At 43.5% G+C, this 18,258-nt stretch overlaps 1 protein-coding gene across 29 annotated transcripts in view; it reads left to right on the forward strand.

Moving 5' to 3' along the window:
• The window catches only part of PTPN3 (protein tyrosine phosphatase non-receptor type 3), a 122,430-nt gene that overhangs the window by 91,860 nt on the left and 12,312 nt on the right, over window positions 1-18,258 (forward strand). For all 29 annotated transcript variants that reach the window (XM_077968358.1, XM_077968353.1, XM_077968350.1 and 26 more), the window contains 4 exons: window positions 1,230-1,386; window positions 3,244-3,404; window positions 17,066-17,156; window positions 17,428-17,489. In XM_077968358.1, coding sequence (XP_077824484.1) covers window positions 1,230-1,386; window positions 3,244-3,404; window positions 17,066-17,156; window positions 17,428-17,489 — 471 coding nt within the window. The remainder of the gene's footprint in view (window positions 1-1,229; window positions 1,387-3,243; window positions 3,405-17,065; window positions 17,157-17,427; window positions 17,490-18,258) is intronic.

Raw genomic sequence — 18,258 nt, forward strand, 5'->3', positions numbered from 1 at the left:
TTTAGGCCAGACATAGTGGCTCACACCTGTAATCCCAGCACTTTGGGAGGCCGAGGCGGGTAAATCACTTGAGGCCAAGAGTTTGAGACCAGCCTGCCTGGCCAACAGGGTGAAACCCCGTCTCTACAAAAAATACAAAAAGTGTCTGGGCGTGGTGGCACACAGGTGTGATCCCAGCTACTCGGGAGGCTGAGGCAGGAGAATTCCTTGAACCCAGGAGGCAGAGGTTGCAGTGAGCTGAGATCATGCTGCTGCAGTCCAGTCTGGGCGACAGAGTGAGACTCTGTCTCAAAAATAAAATAAAATAAATTTATTTGATTGTTTTTAAAATAATGATAAGTAATTTTTTCCTTTAATTTTTTTGTTGTGCATACTCAAGGTATACAACATGACATCTTGTTATACATATAGTACTGCAGTCAAACAAATTAACATGTTCATCACTTTCCACAGTTAACCTTTTTCTTTTTTGAGAGACAGGGTCTCGCTCTGTTGCCCAGGCTGGAATGCAATGGTGCGATCACTGCAGCCTCAAACTAGGCTCAAGCAATCCTCCTGCCTCAACCTCCCAAGTAGCTGGGACCACAGATGTGTGCCACCTCACCTGGCTCCATAGTTACCTTTTAATCATCTGCTTTTTTAAAGCAGTAGGAGTCACTGTGCCTCCTTACAGTGAGCCATGTTGGGATTACTCTGAAGTAGTCCTTAAGCTCTTGTCATTTAACTTTTGTTACTGTTTATGGTTTCTGTAAATTCAGAAGGCTTTCTTTCCTGTGCTGTTCAGTACCTTACTTCTCTCCATAATGGTTTTTGCCTCTGCTGTGAAGCTTACAAAAGCTTTCACCTTTGCAAGACAGATAAATACTCACCTCTAGCTGGCAAATCATTTCCTAACCGTACATCTAGGAAACAAAAGGCTGGAAATGGTATAGTTATATTATAATAAGTGAAGGTTGACTACCACAGAGGAATGGCATCAGCAGTTTTTATAGCCTTATTCTGAAATGTTTTATAACTTATATTCTGAGCAGTACTTCTTTATATCGTGCAACCAACTACCATGTCCACATAGCAGTAGATGTATTATAAAAACAATGACAGTACTACCCGAGGGAGAGAAGGCAAACTTGATCGTGGTCTCAGGTGTCTGGGAGCAGAGCAAGTCAGCGTTCTTCCCCCGAGGACTGTGTTATGGTAACAGGAGAAACTTGCTTTTCCCCTCCACCCAGGCGGACACCTGCATTCCTAAGCTGAACGAAGGGGATCAAATCGTGTTAATCAATGGCCGGGACATCTCAGAACACACCCATGACCAAGTGGTGATGTTCATCAAAGCCAGCCGGGAGTCCCACTCACGGGAGCTGGCCCTGGTGATCAGGAGGAGAGGTAATGGCCACCTGGGGGGCGGAGCCATAGGGACACTGCCCTAGCAAAGCCACGCCCGCTCCAGCCCTTTATCTGCTCTTGAAAATGTTGAGTTTGTAGCCAACATTTGAAAATCAAGAATCTTCAGGTAATAACCCAATGTTTGGCTTCTCACTTGAAAAATGTGAAGATCTGCCCACATGAGCCTGTCCCCATGTGGCCAGTCTTCTGGAGGGAGGCAGCGCCCACCCACCCTCTTTATACAGGACATGAGCCCCTGGCTCCCAATTCCTCCCAGGCCCAACGCAGCCCACGTCACGCAGTCCCTAAGCGGCACGACCCTGCAGACATTTGCATTTTCAGCCCCTTCCCAAATGATCGGGTGATATTTTATTCATGCATGTTTGATTTTGTCGGGGAGGCAGTGAGGAGAGCAGGGCCTGACTGTCTCAGGTGATTCCTCACTCTGCCTCTGCGGGCTAGGGACCTTGCAGAAATTACATAACCATTCTGTGGTTCAGCTGGCTCAGGTGTGGAGGAGGACAGGAGTGGTCCCGACTTCACAGGGTTGTTGTGAAGATTAAATGACACTTGGGGCTGGGCACAGTGGCTCACACCTGTAATCCCAGCACTTTAGAAGGCCGAGGCGGTTGTATCACCCAAGGTCAGGAGTTCGAGACCAACTTGACCAACATGGTGAAACCCCATCTCTACCAAAAATACAATAGCCAGGTGTGGTGCCGTGTGGGTATAGTCCCAGCTACTCAGGAGACTGAGGCAGGAGAATCACTTGAATCCAGGAAGTGGAGGTTACAGTGCGCTAAGATCGTGCCACTGCACTCCAGCCTGGGTGACAGAGCGAGACTCCATCTCAATCAAGCAATCAATCAATCAATCAATGGCACTTAGACTGGAAAGTACCTGCATTGCTGCCTGATGGGAGCAGAGGTTTGAAGGACAGCCCCTACTGAGCATCACAATGTTGTCTTTATAGTTGTTGTTATAAAATAATACATCAAGTTCCTTGAACACCCTGCACAACTGTAAAATACTGAAAGTAAATGAAGGTTGTAGCTGCAAAGCCCTGGCCCTGTGTCTCTGCCTTCCTAGCACATGTGGCTCACACCCCACACTGCTGCGCTCCTGCCTCGGCTCTGCTCCCACTACAACTCTCAGGCCAGAGCCACTAGGACCAGCTCTGACCCTACCTCCTCCGTGAGGCCTTATTGGATCTCTCCGGATCCCCACCTGTGCAAGGTGGGAGGTGGGGGGGTCCTAGCTTTGCTTTCACCTGTATAGAATTTAACATGAAGGGAGAATGTGCACTAAAGAGGTAGGGCTGAAGCACAGAAGAGATGCTAGGACTACAGTATTTACGTAGGAGCCTCCCACATAGAAATGGCCCTGAGTTAGGGATTGCGCTCTCAGGAATGATGGTGTCACAGGGAAAGCCTTTGACCTCACCCTCATGCCTGGGGAAATGCCCAGTTTTGGGAAGTAAATGAAAAAACCTGAGAAAGAAAGGGGAGTCAGGATGGGTAGAAGAATAACCAGGTCAGAAAGAGCAAGCAGAGACAATATGCTTTTTAAAAAAACATTCTTTCCCTTTCCTTTACCTTTGACAAAAACCTCTGGGTGCTAAACACCATTATTTAAAACTAACCAGGAACTAGCATGTCATTTTATGTAATTAACACATATTGAATCATTCACCTACAAGTAGTATCTTTGGTGCAAATGATTACCGTGTAGCTTAATCATTTAATAAGATGTTTTCAACCATCTGCATTCAGGTGTCATAGGTGTGATTTGTTTGAGGAAAACTGATAAACCCGGGTGCTGCTGCACAAGTCAGATGCCCTGTCTTGTACATTACAGCTGTCCGCTCATTCGCTGACTTCAAGTCTGAAGATGAACTGAACCAGCTTTTCCCCGAGGCCATTTTCCCCATGTGTCCAGAGGGTGGGGACACTTTGGAGGGGTCCATGGCACAACTAAAGAAGGGCCTCGAAAGCGGGACGGTGCTGATCCAGTTTGAGGTAAGACCCTCTGGAGGCTGAATCCCAAGGCCTGGGCCACTGCCGTGTCGCCTGTGAGGCTGTCCCTGCCTCTGAGCAGCAGAGGAAATGAGGCAGAGACACAAGCCCTCATTTCCTCGGCCGAGATGATTGTGTGTTTCACAAACCAAAAACAGTCAACTGAGTCTCTGTGAGGACTGACAGGGCGAGGCCTGTGCTTGTCATGGATAACAGAGCACAGCAGGCAGCACCACCTCAGGCTCGGAGCAGCAAGCAGGGATCAGGATGGCCACCCTCGCTGAACTCTGTCTCACCCTCTTATTCTAGTAACATTTGGTAGTCATGGAGAAACATGCCAGAAACTGAGGAGGAGGGACTCTGAGCGTATTTAGCTGCCAACACAAAAGCTCAAAACTCCCAGCAGTAGAAGGCAGTGGAGAGACAGTTGTGGGTGAGCAGCCCAGGGTGGGTGAAGGAGCCAGCTCTCTGACCACCCCCAGCCGTGCACTGGAATTTGGAGCAATTAGTGTCATCCCATGAGGGCACAGTGTCTTGCCCTCCCAGTTTGCCCAGAACCCTATAAACACAAGAAACCAAACTCAAACGCCTGTCTTTCCCAGGGGAACCTGTGATCCCTAGGATTCAGGCTGTTGACAAAGGTACACACAGACATTTTTTATAAAACAAAAGGGAACCAAAGGAGACTCAGCTTTTAAGCCAGTTTTACTGATTACTAACAGAATTAAAATAGAATGTGTTCATCTTCCAAATTTATTTTCTTATTTTTATTTTTTAAATATGTTGTTGTTGTTGTTGTTTAAAATAGAGGTAGGGTCTCACTATGTTGCCCAGGCCGGTCGTGAACTCCTGGACCCAAGGAGTCCTCCCGCCTCGGCCTTCCAAAATGCTGAAGTTACAGGCGTGAGCCACCACACCCAGCCCATCTCCCAAATTTATTTGAAAGTAGAAGAAAACAGAGTAATTCCTGTAATAAAAGAATACCAAAAAGCATAAAATAGGTCAACAAAAGAAAATAGATCATCATTAGAAATAACAACAGTCTGGGTTCATAAATTCAGGAAGAGAGTCTCACATGGGACTCAAGAACACAAATCAACAATGCATTATTTATTAGAAAACCACATAAAGGAAAAAGAAGCAAAACCCGGACATTTGTGAAATGTGTGTGACTGCAGAGTAATTCAGGAAGGCTTGAGTAATAGGAATGCTGAAAACGAAGGAATGCAAAGCAGAGAGCTGTGAGTGAAAGGTTGATTTTATGATGCATGTGAAAATAAATTAAAGCAATGTGTATTGAACAGCGTAGAAAGCAAAAATCCACAAGCCAGAAAGTAAAAGTGACTGACTTCCCCCCCAAAACAATCAGCAGGGAATTAATTAATGTATTTCTTTATTTAGAGACAGGGTCTCTGTCACCCAGGTTGGAGTGCAGTGGTGCCATCTTGGCTCACTGTAGCCTCCACCTCCCAGGCTCAAGTGATCCTCCTACCTCAGCCTCCCGAGCAGCTGGGACTATAGGTATGCACCACCACTCCTCGCTAATTTGTTTTGTATTATTCTTTTGTAGAGATGCAGTTTTGCCATGTTGCCCAGACTGGTCTCAAACTCCTGGGCTGAAGCAAGCCACCTGCCTTGGCCCCCCAAAGTGCTACGATTACAGGCATGAGCCACCACAACCAGCCATTTAACATTTTTTATTAATCATCTTGACACAGTATAAAACAAAAATTATGTACCTTATGGAAATGAAGTCTGGATAAAAGGGTAGTAACAATATAATTACTTGGGTAAAACTAATAGATATATTACTGAGTATTCTACAAAGGGAAATAGCCCTATTTTTCAGTGGCCTACAGGAGGCTGTTCACACTTTTGGTTAAAAAGAAGAAAATGTAGGCTGGGCACATTGGCTCACGCCTGTAATCCCAGCACTTTGGGAGGCCGAGGCGAGTGGATCACCTGAGGTCAGGAGTTCAAGACCAGCTTGGCCAGCATGGTGAAACCCGGTCTCTACTAAAAATACAAAAATTAGCCATGCGTGGTGGCGGGCACCTGTAATCCTAGCTACTTGGGAGGCTAAGGCAGGGGAATCGCTTGAACCCGGGAAGTGGAGGTTGCAGTAAGCCAAGATCAGCCTGGGCGACAGAGCAAGACTCCATCTCAAAAAAAAAAAGAAGAAGAAGAAGGAAATATAGAGGTTATCTTCTCTGCTTTGCCTTTCAAAATAGTTCACATTTTGAGCAGTAAAGCTCGTTCATATTTTTACACACTCCAAAATTGAAACAAGGAAAAACTTAAAAGCCAGTCACAGTGCATATCGATTTTTTGGTATTAGAGAGTACAAGAAAGGTGGTGCAAAGTCATTTGTTCATTGATTTAGTGAATGTGTCTTGGGTATTTCCCCTGGATCAGGAACCTGATGAGGGAAGGAGAGGGGTGTTTCTGGCCCCAAGGAGTTGACAGTCTAATTTTAGTGTATTTGAGGAGAAATGTGTCCCAGAAACAGCTGAAGACCAAGACAGGGTAAGATGTTGTTATACATAATGTATGTTCTGCAGCAACTGGAGGTCAGAGGACTCCAGGAGATCCCTGGAGTGAGATGTGGGATTAATAAAGGAGTGGATAGGATTAAGTGTTGCGGGGAGGGAGCGTATTGCAGGAAAATCTCAGCCCAAATGCAGACAAAGCTCATGGGGGTATCAGGTAGCATAAAGAGACAAGCCCACCTGGGTTGACAAGTGCAGGTCCTGGACGATGCATCCAGGTGACGACTGTCCTTCAGCACCGCGAGAACTGGTTCCAGTTTATCAGATAGTCCACAAGGAGGCGCTGTGGGCTCTCATTGAGGAAAACCCAAAGGCTGGTGTTTCCGGTGTTCCGCGAAGCCTCCTTCGCGCAGGTGGCTCCAGTTCGAGGTGTGTTTTACATATGGGAATCCCGCAGTGATTTCCCTTGAAAAGTGTTCAACTTTTTGAAAAGTTTTCAAAGGCATTAGAGATAAATACCCACTCTGTCACCAACCTGTGTTTCTGAAAGGGTGACCCTCCGACCACTTGTACGGAGATCATCTGGGGAGTTTATTAAATCAAGGCCCCGCCCAAAGCTAGTGGATCGGCCGCACCAGGATGAGACCCAGATACTGGTACTTTTGACAAGATCAGCACCTGTTTTGATGCACACGCTGTTCCAGAGGAGAGACCCAACCGGAACCACTGGCCCCCCGCTGTGCATCTGAGGCCTTGTCTTTGGAGGGTGGAGTTGGATGACAGCGTAAGAAACGAAGAATGTATGCATTTTAGGGTTGCGTTTTAGTGTGTACACGTGTCCTTAATTTTTGTCTATACACTTCCTCAAGTAGGAAATTCAAGTAGGAAACCCTCTTTTTAATCAAATCATTTGCAGAATTCCAAAATACAGAACAGATGAAAGCAGGTCTGCTCTGTGACCTGCGATGGAGCCAGTGGGGTCCTCAGCCCAGCCCCTTCAATCTTCCCTCACTGGCCCCCAGGGCACCCTAGACTAGACAGACCGTCATGTGAAAACCACTGTTACAGGTGCGAGAAAGGTTTCTTACAGAGCAGCCAGAGGAGAGGCATAGAAAAGGAAACCAGATAAAATGGGAAACTAATAGGAAAGCTTTCATGAGCACTTACCATGTGCCACGGACTTTAAAGGGTATCACCTTAGGTAGTTCTCACAAGAGCCCTGTATAGATGCTGTCATTATCCCAGTTGTAGGCATGAGGGAGCACAGTCTTGGACAGATTAAGTGACCTCTTCAAGGTCTCACAGTAAATGTCAAAGGCTGATTGGAACCCAGGCAGGCCAACTCAAGAGCTGGTTCTTAGCCACTCTAACCTTTGAAAACTACTAAATGCTATTGATATGTGAGTTGTTTTTTAGAATAATAAAACATCTGAGCTAGAAAATATCTGAGAGGCTGCTGGCCAAACGCTGTGGCTCACGCCTGTAATCCCAGCACTCTAAGTGGCCGAGTCGGGCAGATCACGAAGTCAGGATATCAAGACCATCCTGGCTAACACGGTGAAACCCCGTCTCTGCTAAAAATACAAAAGAAAATTAGCCAGGCATGGTGGCAGGCGCCTGTAGTCCCAGCTACTCAGGAGGTTGAGGCAGGAGAATGGCGTGATCCCGGGAGGCAGAGCTTACAGTGAGCCGAGATTGCGTCACTGCGCTCCAGCCTGGGCGACAGAGCAAGACTCTGTCTCAAAACAAAAATATATATATATACACATATATACACATATATATATGTATATATCTCCAAGAGACTGTCTCCCTACACGGAACCAGACAGATTTTAAATCCTGACTCTACCCTCACTTCCTATGTGGCCTTAGGCATGTCCCCTAACCTCTGTGGCCTCTGTTTCTCCATCTATAAATTGGGTATCTTGTGAGTTCGTTTAATAATTAGATGAGATAAATACTTAATGTGTTATCTGGTATGTGGTCAAAGTGCCATAAAAAGTAACAACTATTATTATTTATAAATAAAGGGAGGCTCCAAGAGTCTGTAGAACATGCCCGAAGTCTGCATAAAAGGTGGTCACTGGCCGGACATGGGGGCTCATGCCTCTAATCCCAGCACTTTGGGAGGCCAAAACAGGGGGATCACTTGAGGCCAGGAGTTTGAGACTAAATATAAAAAAATTAGCCAGCCATGTTGGAACACACCTGTGGTCCCAGCTACTCGGGAGGCTGAGGTGAGAGGATCACTTGAGCCTGGGAAGTTGAGGGTGCAGTGAGATATGTTGGCACCAATGCACTCCAGCCGGGGTAACAGAGCTCAAAAAAAAAAAAAAAATTAACTGTGTTGCGCTGGGTTTGGAGGTCTGGGTCGTCTAGTCCTAGTGTTCTGATTCTCTACCTCCTCCAGTGTGGTTGGCAGGTGGGCATCCTGGCCGATGGGGGCATACACTGGGCAGGAGTAGGAAGAGGAAGGGGCTGTTCCCCAACAGGGCCCACCGCAGGTGTCCAAACCACGCACTCCATGACACCAAAGACCTGCCCTGGGGTAGCCTTAAATCCCTTCTGCGAGAGCTGGTTTCTATCAGCGCTTACTTTGGAGCATTTTCTTTTTTTTTTTTTTTTTTTTTTCATGAAGGGAATTCCCCAGTCCCTCCTGTGGCTTTCAGTAAACAATCACAAGTGTGTTCCAGAAAGCATTTGGTCCCAGCTGTCATAAAATCACACTTAATAATTAGCATTTCTATAGCACTTTGGAGCCTACCAAGTGTGGTGCACATATGTTGTCTCTGTTGACTCTCACAACAGTTCTGTGAAGTCGATATGGCCAGCATGGTTAGGATCACCCTTTTATAGATGGAGAAAATGAGAATCAGGGAGGCTGAGGGACTTATCCAGTGGCACACAACTAGTCAGAGCCACGATTAGCATATATGTTAAATATCTAGGCTAGGCATAGTTGCTCATGCCTGTAATACCAACATGTTGGGAGGCTGAGGCGGGAGGATTGCTGGAGCCTGGGAGGTTGAGGCTACATTGAGCCATGGTCATCCCACCGCACTCCAGCCTGGGCTGCAACAGAGCAAGACCCTGTCTCAAAAAATAAAAGTTGAACTTATTGGTAGCAACTCGCCATTGCTGAGTGTACCCTGCCCTCACCCCGTCCTCCAACTTTAGCCATTCCCTTTGGTAGCCACACTGTATGAGCTACATCAATGGGAGCAGTTTGGTGGAATTTTTTATTGGCCCCAAACTGCATAAATACTCTTTGTGTAGCCAAGATAGGGTGTTCCTCTTTCTCTTATGTAAAGGAGCAGAATTGAGGTTACCACTGACCCCAGAATTACCACTTCCAGGAAGCTCTTGTTTTTGTTTGTTCCCAAGAAAAACTTGCAGCTTAATCTACATGTTCCCTGAGTTGAAGTGCTCATTTAAGCAAAGGACAGGATCTGCATTTGGTATAGACTTTCCTGGATAAAATCTAAGTGATGATGCTAACCTGTCCTTTATTTGAGAACCAGCTTCCCAGCAACAAAGGATCCCATTGTCCATTTTTATCTGGTGACCAGGTGACTCACGGCTTCCCTGCCTCCTTGCCCACGGTTAGTTAAGACCTCGAAAATGAGGAACACCACAAGAGAATGCCTGCATCCCCCAGTTGATGGATTACAGCAGTGGCTACAAGAGACCACCAAAGGTCATGTTCAAACTCAGATACCCGGCCCCTCCACTTCAGCATCTACCATCTTCACCAAAACCAGAAACCATCTTTTTTCTTCTGACCCCTATTTCTACTTTCCTCACTCCTACATTGCCCATTATAGAAGATAGCCATTAATGTCAAAACAAGTGACTCACTGGCTCCTGTGATAATTATAAAAGGTGCATTTGGAAGGGCAGAGGTAGCTGAAAACTTTATGAGAGGTTTAAATTGACGCCTGTAGAAATTAATGAGAGCAATTATATCTTCAAGATTAGAACCCTTTAGACCAAGTCTCATTCTGTGGCCTAGGCAGGAGGGCAGTGGTGTGTGATCTTGGCTCACTGCAGCCTCTGCCTCCCACATTCAAGTGATTCTCGTGCCTCAGCTTCCTGAGTAGCTAGGAATTCAGGCCTGCACCACCATGCCCAGCTAATTTTTGTATTTTAAGTAGAGATGGGGTTTCACCATGTTGGCCAAGTTAGTCTAGATCCCTGGTCTTAAGGGATCTGCCCATCTTGGCCCCCCAAAGTGCTGGGATTACAGGCATGAGCCACCATGCCCGACCCAAAAGATTGCATTTTTAAAAACAGTTTTCCAAATAGTTTTTGTTTTTTGTTTTTTGTTTTTTAAGGAAAGAAAACATCATCAGTATGATGTGTCTGGGATACACAGAGCAAACTGGGGGCTTTGGAATGACCATGTGGGCAGCTTTTACATTTCAAGTGCCAGCAACCCACCTAAAGGAAGTGCTGCCATAACTTATTGTTGTGTATCTATCTGAAAGGGGCCCTGCAAGAATACTTGCTAGGTTTGCCAGCAGTAGAATCTGCAGCTGGGACTGTGCATGGAAAGGGGGACTATGGAAGGTCCCAAAATTACTAGCAACGATTTCAATCCAGCAAACCTTTCTGGGAAGGTAGGTAGAGGCCCCAAGACCCCGCTGGATGGTTTCTCTTGCCCTCTGGCTGGGTCAGATACAAAGGAAAGGGATGTCCCAGTGTGGATGAGCTGCCCGTGAGTAGTGAACTGTTAATTTGTCTACCAAGTGGTACTAGGAAAACAACCTCTTGGGGTGGGCCTTTTGTAAAAAATGAGTTACCCTCAGCTTAGTTATAGGGCACTGTGTCTAAGAAAGCTGAAATTGCTTTGAAATTTTCTTGGCATGCTTTATTCACGTGGTTGGCACTCATTTTTGAAAGCAGCAGATCCCATTATTCTTTCACACTACAAATTTTGATTGAGCACCTACTATGTGCCAGGCACAATGCTGGCCTGGGGTTTATGGCAGTGAACAAATGAGATTCCTGCCTCCATAAAGATAATGCCATAGTGGCCGATACAGCAAACAGCCGTTTTGAAACTTGGTTCCTAGGAGTCGGCTCTGGGTTTTTGTGGAGGGCATGAAAGGCAATCTGCTTCTGCCCTTTGCTGTCTCCTTACCCATGGTTTCCTTGATTCCCGGCTCCCTTTTTTTTCCTGTCCTTTTCCATTTTTCTTCCCCCTTCTTGGGTTCTCAGCCTTCAGGAATTCCCCTTTTTCTGTTCATAGAGTTGACGGAGTGCTTGCTTCCACTGTGCAGGGCCTTGCTGGCACCCTCTGGTTAGAGCCTTGGGTGTGTGTGAAGCTCTCATCTGAGGGATGTGACTAGGCTGCACGCCTTTAGTTGAGTGAGATTAGAGTCACTTGATGCCTTCTCTAATATTATAGTAGGTGACTTGTTCTAAGAAGAAATATTTAAGCCAAAAAAAAACCATCCATCGCACCCCTACCACACTGGAGAGCATCTGCTCCCACCATTCAAATTTTTTGTCTTTGGAGGCCAGAGCTGGTGATATTGATACTATAATTTCAATACAGTTGTTCCTTAGCAACCCCTCTTAGCCAATCTTTTTATAATTTACCTTTAGTTTCAGAGCTTCTTATAACTAGACTCTGATAGAATGAGAACAAAGCATTTTAGGATATAAAAATTAATAATTTTTCATAAAGTTCTGTGGTTTTGTCATTCTTTATCCCTGTGACCCTGCCTCTCAGCCTCCTGGTGGCTCCCATTCTAGGACAGAATCTAAGGGATCTACAGCCAGGAGCTGTTATCTGCCTCACACTCCTTCAGCCCAGGAATAACCAAAGCAAATTGTTGTTTTTCCAATGAATTAGAAAATGAAAGAAGAATGAAGGTTTTCTTAAAAGCCACATCTCATACTCTGGCCAGTATCACAAAGCCTTAACTCATTCCGTTTCATCCCTGACCCTTCCAGAAAGACATATGTATTTACTATCACTTTCCACTCTGTCCCTCCGCCTTCTCAGAGCAGTGTTTCATAACCAGGCTGCCAAGCAGCCCACAGGGCCTGGAGAAGAGTCGATAAATTTTAGGAACTTGAGGCCGGGCACAGTGGCTCACAGCTGTCATCCCAGCACTTTGGGAGGCCGAGACCGGTGGCTTGCTTGAGCACAGGAGTTCAAGACCAGCCTGGGCAACATGGCAAAAACCCGTCTCTACTAAAAATACTAAAATTACCTGGGCATGGTGGCGCACACCTGTGTACAGATCCCAGGTACTCGGGAGGCTGAGGCAGGAGAATTGCTTGAACCCAGGAGGTGGAGGTTGTAGTGAGCCGGGATCACACCACTGACTGCACTCTAGCCTGGGTAACAGAGTGAGATTCTGTCTCAAAAAATAAAAATTAAAAAATTAAAAAGTAGGAACTTGAAAAAAATAAAGATTAGAAATATATAAATATATATGTGTGTGTGTGCGTATATATATGTGTGTATATATATGTGTGTATATATATGTGCGTATATATATGTGTGTATATATATGTGCGTATATATATGTGTGTATATATATGTGCGTATATATATGTGTGTATATATATGTTTATACGTAGAGAGAGACAGAGACAGACACACACAGACAGGGTCTTCCTCTGTCGCCCAGGATGGAGTGCAGTGGCAGAATCTTGGCTCACTGCAACCTCCACCTCCCGGGCTCAAGCAGTCCTCCCACCTCAGCCTCCCAAGTAGCTGTGACTACAGGTGTGCGCCACCACACCTGGATAATTTTTATATTTTTAGTAGAGATGGAGTTTCACCATGTTACACAGGCTAGTCTCGAACTCCTGAGCTTAAACTATCCGCCCACCTCAGCCTCCCAAAGTACTGGGATTACAGGCATGAGCCACTGTGCCCAGCCGAAAACCAACTCTTAACACTTAAGAAACCAAGTGTTTAAATCCTGTTTCTACTAGGTTGCTTCAGTCCTATTCAGTGTTGGCCTTTGCAAACATAAATATGAGTTGTTGTCAAACTTTCCAAAGGCCAAAACAACCTTAACTTTGATTTGTCCAAAATTCTCTAAAAGTTTTTTGCTTTTTAATTTTTTAAATAGATTTCTTCTGTTGTATTTCTTTTTCTCACTTTAGTCATTTGCATTTAAAAATAACAATTCTTACTGCGATAATTCAGAAATAACCAAAGTAAAATAGTCTCCTGACGCCTATCCCCTTCAGTTTCTTCCTCTTTGTTGTAATTTACAAACGACAATTTTGTTTGTATCCTTCCATACTTGTTACAGTGCTCATGCAGATATATCGTATACACATGCATACACACACAAGATTGTGTCTTTACATATTAATATGCACTGTGTGTGTTGCTATTATATGATCATCATTCATTGTATAAATTATTCAATACCTTGTATTTTTCACTTAAAAGTATATGAGTAGATATCCTTGTAAATCTGTACTTTTGGTCTGTCATATTCTTTTTACTTGCACAGAATTATCTGGTAAGAATCTACTATCATTTAAGTCAACATTTCTTTACCTTTGGGGAATATCCAGGCTGCGTCTGGTTTTCTGAGAATAAATATTTTGCTGCAGATAAACTTCTGTGACATGTATCTTTATGTATTTCTGTTGGATAAAGCCCAGAGCGTACACATTTAAAAATTTTTAAGCACTGCCTGGTCGGGCATGGTGGCTCACGCCTGTAATCCCATTGCTTAGGGAGGCCGAGGCAGGTGGATCACTTGAGGTCAGGAGTTTGAGACTAGCCTGCCCAACATGGTGAGACCATGTCTCTACTAAAAATACAAAAATTAGCATGTGCCTGTAGTCCCAACTACTCGGGAGACTGAGGCATGAAAACCACTTGAGCCTTGGAGGGAGAGGTTGTAGTGAGCTGAGATCGCACCACCGCAGCCTAGCCTGGGCAACATGTCTCAAAAAAAAAAAAAAAGAAAGAAAAAGAAAATGTAAACACTGCCCTAACACTTTTTAATATATGATTTATCTTAGTACGATTTATCTTAGTACTTTACAAATTTATCAGCAGATCATTACTGCTGAGATACATTTAAAGTCCTTATAGTAATTAAAGCCTTTTTCTGTAGCTGTGCTTTTCTGCTAGACCACCTCAAGTTGATTTTATTTACACTTTTGTTGTTTGGAAAAAAAAAAAAATCTTTTTCCCACCAGGTTAGCTTTACTATGTTCACTTAATTGTATATTCACTTAATTGTTTATTATATTCACTTAATCAATTAGAACTAAAATGCCGTGTAGGTAAATTTAACTTAGCTGCCCGCCTTCTGCCAGTCAACCCAAAACCTCTAATAAATCATTAGTTTATTCCTAAAATGAACTCACAGAGTTTATTAGAGACTGCAGTTGTTTAAGAAGTTGTTCAGCTGCCTGATGGTTATGAACTAAAACTGTAAAGGTGGTGAGTAACTGAGCTCTTGGAGTGTTTGGAAATTCTAGACATTTGGCAAATGTATAAGATATGGCACCGTTATTATGACCCAGACTCTCCATGTTAATTATCTTCTGGGGAATTCTGTTTAATTTGTTTATTTAGTAAGAGAAAAAACACAGAAGCCAGTTTACAAAACAATACAATTTGCAAAAATATAGAGGGAGAAATCCTTTTTACCCTCCCTATTCAGACTGCAAACACATCTTTATTAAGGATGTTGGCCACAATTTGGTGAATTTGTCATACATCCCTGTAGGGCAACTTGGTTATATGTATCAAAACTCAAAAATCCTAGCACTTTCAGAGGCTGAGTTGGGTGGATCACCTGAGGTCAGGAGTTCGAGACCAGCCTGGCCAACATGACGAAACCCTGTCTCTACTAAAAATACAAAAATTAACCGAGTGTGGTGGTGGACGCCTATAATCCCAGCTACTCGGGAGGCTGAGGCAGGAGAATCACTTGAACCCCAGCGGGGTGGTAGTTGCAGTGAGCCAAGATCCCGCCACTTCACTGCAGCCTGGGTAGAAGAGTGAAGCTCCATCTCAAAACAACAAAAGCCAAAACAACCCTTAAAAATATTATTTGGTATAGTAATTCTCTTCTTAGAAGTTTGAGTAAAAAAAATTTCAAAATAGCCTAGTGAAAAAGTGGGATAAAAGTTAAAATAAATTATAGTGAACGGCCAGGCACAGTGGCTCACGCCTATAATCCCAGCACTTTGGGAGGCCGAGGCAGGCAGATTACGAGGTCAGGAGAGCAAGACCATCCTGGCTAACACAGTGAAACCCTGTCTCTACTAAAAATACAAAAAATTAGCCAGACATGGTGGCGGGCACCTGTAGTCCCAGCTTCTCGGGAGGCTGAGGCAGGAGAATGGCGTGAACCTGGGAGGTGGAGTTTGCAGTGAGCCAAGAGCATGCCACTGCACTACAGCCTGGGTGACAGAGCGAGACTCCGTCTCAAAAAAATAAAAAGATAGATAGATAGATAGATAGATAGATAGATAGATAGATAGATAGATAGATAGATTAAATTATTGAGCCATTAAAAATCATATGTGTAAAAAATATTTAATGACATGGGGAAATAGATACTATATAATAAGTAGGAGAAAGCAGCTTGAAAATTAGGATAGTTATTTCCCAGAATACTCCATTAGAGGCTGAGATTTTCCATGGCCAAATTAGCTTGAGATATGTTTAGCTGATCAGAATTTAACAAATGTATGCATTATGCATTGCAGAACTTGTCTTGTTAGAGATTCATAAAAAATAAAATATTTTCCAAATGTCTTGACTTTGAAACTTTTTCTGAGGAATACTTACTATCTTCTTATAGAACACTTAGGTTGGCTAGAACATAGCATAAGAAGTGCCAATATAGCCAGGTGCGGTGACTCATGTCTGTAATCCCAGCACTTTGGGAGGCCCAGGTGGGCAGATCACTTGAGGTCAGGAGTTTGAGACCAGCCTGGCCAACATGAGGAAACCCTGTCTCTACTAAAAATACAAAAATTAGCCAGGCCTAGTGATGCACACCTGTAGTCCCAGCTACTTGGAAGGCTGAGGCATGAGAATCGCTTGAACCTGGGAGGTGGATGTTACAGTGAGCCGAGATCACATCACTGCACTCCAGCCTGGGCAACAGAGAGAGACCCTGCCTCAGGAAGAGAAAACAAAAGTGCCAATGTGTTGTTCAGTCTCATTTTTTGCTTTTAAAACATAGTATATAAATGTATTATGTGTTTACATATATATGCTTCTGTTCATTTGTGTGCATGTAGGCACAGAGAAAATAAGCCGGAGAAAATATATGAAAAGCTCATCTCAGATTTCTTTATATTAGTGTGAATTTCCCAAATTTTCCGCAAAAAAATAAAAATAAAAATCACTTCCAACACTGAAAAAACTGTGTTTTTAAATTCCCATAGAGTTAATAAAAACCACTGGTGAAAAGGGATTAAAAGGAAAAACAGTCATATAGAAAAGAAAAGATAAGCCTTGGAGTCAGATCTGAGTTCTTCCAGTTCGTGATCTCAAACAAACGTTGAACTTGCAAAATAAGAATATAGTTAATACTTCTTACAGGGCTGTTGTGAAAATCACATCAGGTACCATACGAACATGTCTAATACATGAGTTTAGATATGCAAAGATTGTGTTGTTTGAGATTTTTGGTTGTGATTACATGTGTAGAGAAGTACCTCTGTAAATGAAGTTTACTATATATTGGGATAAATGTTTTTCCTGTGGAAATAGACTTCTGAAATGATTAATGAAATGCTCTCGTTCTTAAAGGAAGGGTGTGATTCACTACACTGAACTGGAGGGAAATGATTCTAGACTAACTTAGATGATTTCCATTTAATTTTGAGTCAGAATTCTTTTTCTCCCCATCTATTTGCTTTTAGCTCTTGTCAAATAGTTGTCATAAATACAAGGTTTCACTTACCATTCTCCATTACCTGAGACCCAGACCCTTCCTATGGCATTTTTTTCAAATTAAAAACAAATATTATTAAAGAGTTTAGTCAGTTTCTCATGAAACTGTAGAATTTCTTATTGGGAAGATTTTCTTTTAGTATATAACACATAATCACTTTAAAATGTTAAGATTTTGGTACTGTGAATGATAAAGTATGTTTTCACACTTTCTTCATCTGATTTTTGCAATGCTTTCTTTTTTCTCTATTTCTCACATAGCAACTCTACAGAAAAAAGCCAGGTTTGGCCATCACGTTTGCAAAGCTGCCTCAAAATTTGGACAAAAACCGATATAAAGATGTGCTGCCTTGTGAGTATCCGGCATGAATGCCTCCTTCCCCCCTACACTGAGATAATGTTTCCCTTTTTAAAACAGATTGTCTGGTATTCTGGAACGATTTTCAGTGTGTCTGTAAACACCACCGTCTTTATTGCAGCCATTTCAGACTCTGAACAGTTGGGGAATAGTGTTTATGCTAATGAGGCAGAGCTGCAGATGGGGCTGGGAACTGAACTCTGGTTTACTTGGTATGATAAAAATAATGCCCGGAATAATCGGTCAATTTTTCTCTTCCCCGCAGATGACACCACCCGGGTATTATTGCAGGGAAATGAAGATTATATTAATGCAAGTTACGTGAACGTAAGTTAGGAATCTGGATGATGCTAAAGAGCACACTCACCACTGTCACAACGATGATGAGGGCCTGTGTGGGGCTTTGCAGTTGACACAGTGCTTTCCCGTTCACCACTGCATTTCAGCACCACAACAGCCACGGGAGGGAAGGCAGAATAGTCTCATTTTACAGAGGAGAAAACTAAGGTTCGGAGAGTTAAAATCATTCGAAAAGTCACAAAGCTAACAGAAGATGGGACCAGACTTGTTCTGTGTTTCCAATTCAATAGTCCACATGCCCCTGTACTGAGCTGCTTCCATTCAGGTGTTTGTTTTTGCTAGTGGTATGTTTGTGACTGTCTATGATGTGTTTGTGACTGTCTGTTTCTCTCCATGTAATAAGTGTCATCCTGCCTTAAAAAAAAAAGAAAAAGAGGAAAACCTCCTCTGTACATATAAGCCAAAAAGAAAAAGTGGAACGTTTCACGTATTATGGAAAAAGCACTTATTTTCTCTCTAAAAATGCATCTTGGGCAACTTACTTGGCCTCTCTAGACTTCCATTTCTTCTATCTGAACCTGGGGTCAGACTTTCTGTAGCCAACCAGATAGTAGTATGTGATCTTTGCATTTGAAATGTAACCACTTAAAAGGATTAAAAGCCGCTCTTAGCTTGCAAGGTGGCAGACAGATTTGGCCTTCAGGCAATACGTGGTCTGCCAACTCCTAAATAGACAGACGATTTCTCAGATTAAGTTCTCAAGTTATAGCAAAGTGTCAAGAAATGCCCTAATAAA

Source organism: Macaca mulatta, chromosome 15, assembly GCF_049350105.2.
Source record: "Macaca mulatta isolate MMU2019108-1 chromosome 15, T2T-MMU8v2.0, whole genome shotgun sequence".
Taxonomy (NCBI): Eukaryota; Metazoa; Chordata; class Mammalia; order Primates; family Cercopithecidae; genus Macaca; species Macaca mulatta.